Source organism: Macaca nemestrina, chromosome 11 (genome assembly GCF_043159975.1).
Source record: "Macaca nemestrina isolate mMacNem1 chromosome 11, mMacNem.hap1, whole genome shotgun sequence".
In the NCBI taxonomy this organism is placed as follows: Eukaryota; Metazoa; Chordata; class Mammalia; order Primates; family Cercopithecidae; genus Macaca; species Macaca nemestrina.
The window spans coordinates 131,310,272-131,320,501 of record NC_092135.1 but is presented as its reverse complement, the minus strand read 5'-3'; the positions used below and the strand labels follow the sequence as shown (position 1 = coordinate 131,320,501).

The following is a 10,230-nucleotide window of genomic DNA, read 5'->3' as shown; positions in this document are numbered from 1 at the left end:
GCCGTGGTCCCAGCAGGCACTCAGTCCTGCCCCTGCTGAGCTCCACAAGCCACTGAGGTGCGGGAGTGAACAGTTTGCTTGGAGGCTGCCAAGGCACTGCTCCAGGTCCTGCCTGGAGCCCAGGCCTGGTGTCTGTGAGCAGGAGCAGAGCCCAGGCAGCCCGAGGTGGGGCAGAGGTGCTATGGAAGTGGCCTGCACTGTGCCTCTGGGCCAGGGGCTGCTCCCTGACCTGGGAACCCATGACCTGGGGAGTGCTGACATGTAGTTTTTTTGTCTCTGCAGCTTAAGCACTGAAAACTTATAAGAGCTGGGAGGAGCTTGTGGGCCGCAGGACAGCAGGTATGGAGGGGATGCTTGTGGCCTCTGGGTCGCCGCAGGGCGCTTGGAGTGCCAGGAAGATGTGTGGATGGAAGGAAGGAAGGAGTGCCGTTTACCCCTGTCCCCGGTACAGGACCAGCTTCAGACTGGCTCTATGGTGTCCCATCTGGTCAGGGCAACACCATCCATTACCACCACGAACCCTTAACTGCCTGAGTTGTGCCCTGTGTAGGCCCTGCCGTCTAGAAGGGTATCTATGGCTCCGAATGTCAAGAAAAACGCCACATACACAGCTGAGTGAGAAAGGCACAATTTATTGGTCATGCAGACTTCCACCACGGGAATGTGGGGCACATACCCTTCTGCGTTCACACATACCGCTGCATTTAGCTCCCTACATTAATTCTGCTATGTTGAAAAAGCAACATAAGGAAAGACATCACCCATCTATTCTCCTAATAACCAACGAAGCAGAGCTGAAAGACACAGAGATAGGAAGAAAAGGCTGCACTATTTCAAGAGCCTGGAATCAAGAGGCCCACCCTCCCTGGCAGCCAGGCTGGAGAGCACGGCTTTCGGGAGCAACAGCAAAGACTCTTCTATCTGCATGATGGAATATGTGTTGGGGGGCTTGGCTTAACTGTGGCTGGTGATGGCTGCCCACCTCGAGGAGGGCACAGGGAACCTGGCACAGTCCTTGGCATCTCCAGCCCAGGCTGAGGCCAGATCTCTCCACTGGAGAGTAGGAGCTGATTTCCTGCTCCTTCCAACTAAAGAACTGAGAAGCCAGGTAGATCCCTGCTCTCAGCTCAGCGATGCCGGGACCCCCGGGCTTTAGCTAAAGCAGCTTGTGTCACTGAAGCTGGACAGAACAGGCTTCTTGTACCCTAAACAAGCTACCCAGACTCTTCAGCTCCTTAAGGCTAAGCCCTTGTCTCACTCCAGGAGGGCACTGGGCTTCTTAATGCTTTCACCCCTCTGAACACACACCATTTTGAACTGGTGGGTTTGGGCACGTGGTTTTAAGTGGCTAGAGCCTCAGCTCTCAAGGTCATCCTGATGTGATGAATGTTCGTAAAGCACTTAGCACAGCACTTGGCACATCGTGAGTGTTCGATTCACGTGGTCATTATTATTATTAACATTATTATTATTATTTATATCTCCACCCTCGAATCGGCGCTGCAGTTCCTTTCTTCAGAATGGCGCCCTCAACAAGGCACTGGGGTCCCAAGTACCAAGAGCGAGCTGGAGACCCAGACTATTTGTTGCCTGTCTGGTGTGCGTTTTTCTTCCAGCCTCAGCACTTGGTGCCAAGTCTCACAGGCAGTGAACTCCCTGGGCCACACAGAAGCTAGGCTCTTTCCTGAAAACACAAAGCCTTGCATAGGAAGCTGGGCAGGAGGAGCCAGCAGGAGGTCCTGGCAGAGGGTCCAGTGGCTTCGCGCTGTTCCTCTGGGCTCCCGACTCACTGGCAGCTCACTGAGGGCTTCACTGTGGGACAAGAACAGAAGGGCTGTCAGGGCTCATTCTCACCAGGCCATGTTGAACTAAGTGGCCCGGGTCCCTGCATGCTGTGGGCTAGGCCAGGCTTCCTTTAACATGTAGCTGAGAAGAGCCAGCGCTCACTGTTCTAAGTACTTTACCTAGTTATTTAAAAAAATTGCTTTTTAGAAATGGGGTCTTGGTCTTACTCTGTTGCCTAGGCGAGAGTGCAGTGGCGCAATCATAGCTCACTGCAGCCTTGAATTCTTGGGCTCTAGCTAGCCTCATGCCTCAGCCTTCCCAGTAGCTGGGACTACAGGTGCATAGCACCATGCCCAGGTAAGTACCATATATCTTTATCTATATATATGTAAAAAATATATACACATATGTAATACATATAGCATATATATGAAATGATATGTAATGGATATCAATGTAAATACATAAATATAAATATATAATTTCTTTTTTTTTTTTTTTTTTGAGACGGAGTCTCACTGTGTCTCCCAGGCTGGAGTGCAGTGGCGTGATCTCGGCTCACTGCAAGCTCCGCCTCCCGGGTTCACGCCATTCTCCCGCCTCAGCCTCCCAAGTAGCTGAGACTACAGGCGCCCGCCACCACACCCGGCTAGTTTTTTGTATTTTTAGTAGAGACGGGGTTTCACCATGTTAGCCAGGATAGTCTCGATCTCCTGACCTCGTGATCCACCCGCCTCGGCCTTCCAAAGTGCTGGGATTACAGGCTTGAGCCACCGCGCCCGGCCAATATATAATTTCTATATAGATGATAATACATGGTAATAATACAAAATAGCCTATAATGCAATTCTCCTTCTAAGGCTATGAGGTAGGTACCATTAACAGCCCCTTTTTACAGATGGGTAAACTGAGGTTCAAGGCACAGAGCTAGGAAGTGGGAGGGCTGGGATTCAAATCCAACATAGCCTGGCTCTGCAGTCTGTTCTTTTTTTCTTTTTTTTTTTGAGATGGAGTCTCACTCTGTTGCCCAGGCTGGAGTGCAGTGTCACGATCTCGGTTCACTGCAACCTCCACCTCCTGGGTTCAAGCAATTCTCCTGTCTCAGCCTCCTGAGTAGCTGGGATTACAGGTGCACACCACAATGCCCAGCTAATTTTTGTATTTTTAGTAGAGACGGAGTTTCACCATATTGGTCAGGCTGGTCTTCAACTCCTGACCTCAGGTGACCCACCCGTCTTGGCTTCCCAAAGTGCTGGGATTACAGGCGTGAGCCACTATGCCTGGCCCAGAGTCTGTTCTTAATCACTGTTAGTCTTGCTCAAAAATTTTTTTATTTTACATGAAGGAAAGGGAAAGTGTGCTGAATTCTCCAAAATACTGGGAAATTTTCAAATATGAGTGTGAATAATAAGAATGAGGCTGGGTGTGGTGGCTTACGCATGTAATCCCAGAACTTTGGGAGGCCCAGGTGGGCAGATCACCTGAGGTCAGGAGTTTGAGACCAGCCTGGTCAACATGGTGAAACCCCATTTCTACTAAAAATACAAAAATTAGCCAGGCGTGGTTGCAGGTGCCTGTAATCCCAGCTACTTGGGAGACTGAGACAGGAGAATTGCTTGAACCCAGGAGGCAGAGGTTACTGGACTCTAGCCTGGGCAACAAAGAGTGAAACTCCATTTGGTTTTTGTTTTTTTTTTTAAATTTTTTGAGATGGAGTCTTGCTCTGTCACCAGGCTGGAGTGCAGTGGCATGATCTCGCCTCACGGCAACCTCCGCCTTCCAGGTTCAAGTGGTTCCCCTGCCTCAGCCTCCCGAGTAGCTGGGACCACAGGTGCACACCACCATGCCCGGGTCAATTTTTGTATTTTAGTAGAGATGGGGTTTCATCATGTTGGCCAGGATAGTCTTGATCTCCTGACCTCATGATCCACTGTGCCTGGTGAAACTCCGTTTCAAAAAAAAAATTGTAATAATAACAATGAAATATAAATGATTTAGGCTCCTTTTCTTTATGGAATCTTCTTCCTCTGGGCCTGACACTGGACTAAGAGTTTATCCACAGCCCCACCTTTCTTCCTTTCAACAACTGCTGCAGAGGCAATGCAGGGTCAGGGATGTGTGGGACAGGCAGGCCTGGGTTCAAATCCTGACTCTCCCTTTTCATGGAGCAGTTCCCAAGACCATCACTCGCATGTGAGCACATGCATGCGTGCACACATGCATGCACACACACATGCATAGGCACACACATACGCACTCACGCATGCACACGCGCACACATGCACACGAGCCCATGTGTGGCGCCCCGCACCTGCATGGCAGTCCTGCTTAGAGGCCCCGGTGGCCCCTCCTCCGGCCGGTGCTTGCCATGGTGCGGGAGCTCGCTGTTGTCGCGGTAGTCGCGGCTCTTGGAGTGCTGGAGGTGCAGGACCGCCGGGCTCTTGGCTGGCAGCGGCGGCCGCGGCGTCGGGGTGGGCTGGGTCTGCTGGTTCATTTCCGACCTGGAAGGCTTGATGGGCCTCTTGACTGGCACTGGGGCCTGGGAGCTGATGGCCGTCTTCGGCTTCCCTTGGCTCTTGTCCCCGCCCGCCGCCCTGCCCTCGGCAGAGGACGAGCAGGTGAAGGAGCGCAGCCGGGGCGCGGGCGCCTGCTTGCCGGGCCCCTCGCCGCGATCAGCCTCCTGGGCTTTGGTGAGCACGATGCTGGGCGACAAGATGCCGGGTTCCGGGCAGGGCGGGGGCTCCTTCCGCAGCATTTTCGGGGATTCCTGGTCCTTCCTGGGAGCAGGTTTAGGGAAGGAACTCACGGACCCGTACAGGGGGTTCTCAAACATCTCGGGCTTTGTCAGAGGCAGGTCCTCCTGAGGCAGCGTGTCTCCTGCGTTCTTCCCCAGGTCACTGGGCCTAGAGACAGGGACAGAGCAGGGAAGACACATGTTCAGGGGAGAAGACAGGGGGGCGTGACTGCTTAATGACTCTGGGTCTTTCTTTGGGGTGATAAAAATGTTTCTGAACTAGTTAGAGACGTGTAACATTGTAAATGTACTGAATGCCACCAAATTGTTTTGTCTTGTTTTGTTCTAGAGACAGAGTCTTGCTCTGTCGCCCAGGTGGGAGTGCAGTGGTGTGATCATGGCTCACTGCTGCCTCAACCTCTTGGGCTCAAGCAATCCTTCCCCTCAGCCTCCCAAGTAGCTGGGACTACTTGGGAGTAGCTAGGAGTAGCTGGACGTTGCTGGGAGTAGCAATGCCACCAGCCTGGCTAATTTTTTTGTTTTGTTTTATTTTGAAGAGATGGGGGGGGGTCTCACTATATTGCCCAGGCTGGTCTTGAACTCTTGGCCTCAAGCAATCTTCTCACTTTGGCTTCCCAAAGTGCTGGGATTACAGGCACAAGCCACTGTGCCCAGCCTAGCAAACTGTTCATTTTGAAATGGTTAATTTTTTTTTTATTTTTATTTATTTATTTTTTTTTGAGACGGAGTCTCGCTCTGTTGCCCAGGCTGGAGTGCAGTGGCCGGATCTCAGCTCACTGCAAGCTCCGCCTCCCGGGTTCGGGCCATTCTCCTGCCTCAGCCTCCTGAGTAGCTGGGACTACAGGCGCCCGCCACCTCGCCCGGCTAGTTTTTTGTATTTTTTAGTAGAGACGGGGTTTCACCGTGTTAGCCAGGATGGTCTCGATCTTCTGACCTAGTGATCCACCCGTCTCGGCCTCCCAAAGTACTGGGATTACAGGCTTGAGCCACCACGCCCGGCCTGAAATGGTTAATTTTATGTTCAGTGAATTTCACCTCAAGTAAAAAAAAGGAGGAGGAAACAGTACTGTGTTTATCATACGTTGTCCTCAAAGAGAGCCTCAGTTCTGGTCTAGGACCTTTTCCACCATAAAACCTGTTCACATCAGAGCATCTTTGAGCAAGGGGCACAGGACTGGAGGATTTGTAGGAGAAATGAAGCAAGCACTTATATGGCACCTCAGTATCAACCCCTCATCCTCAGATGAGCCTGCTCTCCACAGCCCCTCCCCACCTCCCCAGTCAACAGGCCTCCTTTCCTGGCTCCTCCCATCCCCACCCCCAGCCTCTCCTCTGACTCTAGCAATTCTGCTCCGACCCAGCATTTGCATGACTGCCCAGGAAGGCAATCACACCTCCTCCTCAGAAACCACTTGTGCTACTTGAGGGTGAAAGCTCAAGAGGCTCCATCTACCAAATTTGTGTGTGAGACACTTCCCCATGCACAGCAACACAGCCACAAACAAGGACAGAATCTGAGCTCAGGGGGCCAACATCCCAGTTAACACAGCGTCCTTCCCAGCCACATGAAGTCCTCTCCTTGGAAGGCTCTACTAACTCATAGTGGAAGGAACACGTGGTGGTTGTGGTGCAAGTCAGAGGGAACTCGGACACTTGTGAGTACTGGGGAAACCAAGGCCAGTAGCTAGAAGAAAGGCCCGACCAACTCATGGGCAGGGGAAGCTTCTGTGTTGTGACCCAAAGTAGGTAAGCGCTGCCTTTGCTTGTTTGTGTTCTGATTTATCACTGCTCTGACTGGAGGTGATTTTCTGCTGAGCAAACTATGAGAATGAGGAATGGGAATGCATTTTACTTCCTGACCAGCAGCAGAATCTCCCAGGAGAGTGTTCTGGGATCTGCTTTCTACAAAAAAGGAAGCTACTGTGAAGAAACTGTGGATCACTGGGAACCCACTGAGGCTGTCACGCCTGTTGCTGATGGAATGTGCACTGAGAAGCTGCTCAGAGGCACTCAACAGTGACTCTTTGGGGAGCAGATGTGGGCTCAGGGGACAGAGGCAGGATGTCGTCCTCACACAGGTGCCAGTGAGATGCCACGGAGCTCCAAGGAGGCTAGCCTTAGGGACACACCAAAGGGAGCCTGACTATGCACTTGGGGGTGTTGCCCATTATTTTTTGGAAACACCTTAGAGCAGATGCATATAGAAATGCTGGGGCCTCAAACAAAGACTTTGGAAAGGTGCCCCTCCACGTGCAGCCCTCTTCTGACCCTGTGTGGACCCGCAAAGGCCGTTGCTGTGAGTTAGCCAAGGGAAGAGGGCACAGGAGGGAGTAACTGGCATGGTCACAAGTTTTCAGATGAAGGAGAAAGAAGTCCTGACCTCTGACCACCCTCTCTCAGTGGCTGAGATGGGAGGAGGGGGCTCACTTCAGAGAACTGGGGGCAGGACCAGGAAGAGAGCCCTGGGTGCAAGCCCTTTTGTGATTCCAAAGCTCACTCCTCTGGGAAAAGAGCAGCGAGATAGAGACCAGGGAAGCCTTCCCTCTAAGAGGAGGCTTCTGCTGCACGTAGAGAGGGAAGGCTTGGTGGGGGCGGACGGGGAAGACTGGGGAAAACCACAAAAAACTCAAAAGTAAGTCTTATTCTCCTGACCAAAGGTAACAAGAAATCGACTCCTATAGCAGGCCACAGTTGTTGAATAAAGGAACTGATATCCAGGGGACAGAGTTGATTCCTGCAGCAAATGACTGTACTTCTCAGATTCAGGAGACCAGAGTCTCATCTCTAAAGCAGCTAAGCACTTTCCAGGAGCTGAGAAGAGTCCCCTTCCTAACTGCACCGCTTCTGTCTGGGGTCACCAGCTGTCCTTGCTTGCGCAAGACTGAAGGGTTTCCTGAGATGTGGGGCTTTTAGTGCTAAAACTGGGACAGTACTTGGCAAACCAGAAGGTCAGTCCCTGCACTTGGGTCTGGGTGATGGTGGGGAAACACTGATGGTGCTTGTAACACCTGCTTCCACAGCCTTTGCTCTGGCTGAGCCCGGGACCTGGAGCAGCGGAAAGGGATGAGGCAGGTGTGTGAGCTGCAGGGCTCCAGGCTCCAAGCGCCTCCTTGGCGAGCAATAAGTTAGAAGCGCACCCTGGGGGCCCCTTGCCCGTGGATGGCAGCCTGTCTGCAGCTGTCGCCATGGGGCTGTGGGGAACATGCTCCCACCAAGCTGTGTGCTCATTGTTATGCACCAAGATCCATTCACTTTGGAAACTGAAAATCATTCACTTACACAAATAATCATGCTCCTTGTTCTTTCGGGTTGCTTAGAGCTCCCTTTCCTGGGGTCTCCAAAGAGGTGGCCACACAGGCACCTTGATACCCACTGAATAGTGCGTTTTGTCCTCATATTTCCAGGGCAGGAAACTGAGGTTGTTTCTCCTCCCCCCAAGTTTCTTAGGGAATGACCGGGGTCTGACATCCTATCAACACATTCTGTACAGAGGGAAAGAGAGAGACAGCTGAGCTGAACTCCAGGGCTCTCCTGTCCTGTCATTTTCTCTCTCTCTTCCTGACTTCCTCCCATCTATCTTTTTTTTGAGACGGAGTCTTGCTCTGTCACCCAGGCTAACGTGCAGTGGCGTGACCTCAGCTCACTGCAACCTCTGCCTCCCTAGTTCAAGCGATTCTCGTGTCTCAGCCTCCTGAGTAGCTGGGATTACGGGTGTGGGCCACCACGCCTGACTGATTTTTGTATTTTCAGTAGAGATGGGGTTTCACCATGTTGGCCAGGCTGGTCTGAAACTCCTGACCTCAAGTGATCTGCCCATCTTGGCTTCCCAAAGTGCTGGGATTACAGGCGTGAGCCACCGCGCCCAGCCTATCCGTTTTTTAGAGCATATCTCGCACATCTTGGGAAATGAGACTGTCAATAGCTCCTCCATCCAGAGGAAGGCCCCGCTGGGCCAGGCCTGGGAAGGGTGGAGCTGGAGGGAGCTGGAGGACAGTGTGATGGAGAACAGCCCCCCTGCTGGCTCTGCCCCATGTGGTGGACAGCACCCAAGTCCTCGTGGAGAAAAGATGAAGAAAAAAACCAGTGGTAGGGGAAGAGAGGCTGAGAGTGAACCCCTTAGGTTATGATAAACCAGCAAAGAGCCTCAAGGGAGACAGTGCTCACGCTATTTTGCCCATCTTAAATCGTTGGTACTTGGGGCTGCACTTTCATGCCTGTCTGTCATCCTGCGGCTACAAGAAACATGTAGAGCTCCCCACTTGTGTATCCATGAGGGGCCCATGGTTGGCTCTGCTCTGTTCCAGCAATACTGGAGAGCAGCTGTGCCTTTGGGAAGTGCTGACTCCGTTCTTTGGCTGCCTGGCCCGGTCTCCTATCTAGCTTCCATTCTTCTGCCTGGCCCAGTTCTAGACTCAGATCAGTTTTCTCCACCGTCCGGGGCTTCCCCAGAGTTTCAGGGCCAGGCCCCATCTCTCTGCGGGCCAGCTACTCTGCCTTTTACATCCCTAGTCCAGTTTCTAACTAAGTGTCCCCCACAGGAGAGACTAGGAAGCTGCTTATAGAACAGGGAACCTCGTGGTCGAGAAAAAAGAGGGGAACTGGAGGGTGGGAGCAGGCTCTACATGGAAACTCCCACCCTGTCCCATGGGGCCCTCTAGGGAGCGGGAGATGCCCGAAGTCTCACTAGCTCTAGAAACATTTTTTCTTTTCTTTTGAGACGGAGTCTTGCTCCGTTGCCCAGGCTGGAGTGCAGTGGCGTGATCTCAGCTCACTGCAACCTCTGCCTCCCAGGTACAAGCGATTCTCCTGCCTCAGCCTCCCGAGTAACTGAGACTACAGGTGCCCGCCACCACGCCCAGCTAATTTTTTGTATTTTTAGTAGAGACGGGGTTTCACCGTGTTAGCCAGGATGGTCTTGATCTCCTGACCTCATGATCTGTCTGCCTCGGCCTCCCAAAGTGTTGGGATTACAGGCGTGAGCCACCGCACCCAGCCTTTTTTTCTTTTTTTTTTTTTTTGAGATGAAGTCTCATTCTGTCACCTAGGCTGGAGTGCAGTAGTGCAATCTTGTCTCACTGCAACCTCTGCCTTCTGGGTTCAAGCAATTCTCCTGCCTCAGCTAGGATTACAGATGTGACCCACTGCATCTGGCTAATTTTTATATTTTTAGTAGAGACGGGGTTTCACCATGTTGGCCAGTCTGGACTCGAACTCTTAACCTCAAGTGATCCGTCCACCTCAGCCTCCCAAAGTGCTGGGATTATAGACGTGAGCCACCGTGACCGGCCAAAACTTGTTTTTTTTTTGAGACGGAGTTTCGCTCTTGTTGCCCAGGGTGGAGTACAATGGTGTGATCTCGGCTCACCACAACCTCCGCCTCCCGGGTTCAAGCGATTCTCCTGCCTCAGCCTCCGGAGTAGCTGGGATTACAGGCATGCACCACCACCCCAGGCTAGTTTTATATTTTTAGTAGAAACGTGGTTTCTCTATGTTGGTCAGGCTGGTCTTGAACTCCCGATCTCAGGTGATCCACCTGCCTTGGCCTCCCAAAGTGCTGGGATTATAGGCGTGAGCCACCACATCCGGCCCAAAACCTGTTTTTTGATATGTATATAGTTTTTATAGGAGGTTCCTTTACTTGGCAATATCTTTACAAATTTTTACCCTTTAAAAAGAAATCGAGTTGCACC

General features: G+C 52.1%; 1 protein-coding gene across 2 annotated transcripts in view; it reads right to left on the bottom strand.

The window, feature by feature from the left end:
• Window positions 1-612: 612 nt before the first annotated feature.
• LOC105473898 (inositol polyphosphate-5-phosphatase D) overlaps window positions 613-10,230 on the bottom strand; it is a 152,759-nt gene continuing 143,141 nt past the window's right edge. For both annotated transcript variants that reach the window (XM_071073577.1, XM_071073578.1), the window contains 2 exons: window positions 4,097-4,688; window positions 613-1,812 (listed from right to left, as the gene is read on the bottom strand). In XM_071073577.1, the coding sequence (XP_070929678.1) occupies window positions 1,810-1,812; window positions 4,097-4,688 (595 nt within the window). In that variant the 3' untranslated portion in view covers window positions 613-1,809. The remainder of the gene's footprint in view (window positions 1,813-4,096; window positions 4,689-10,230) is intronic.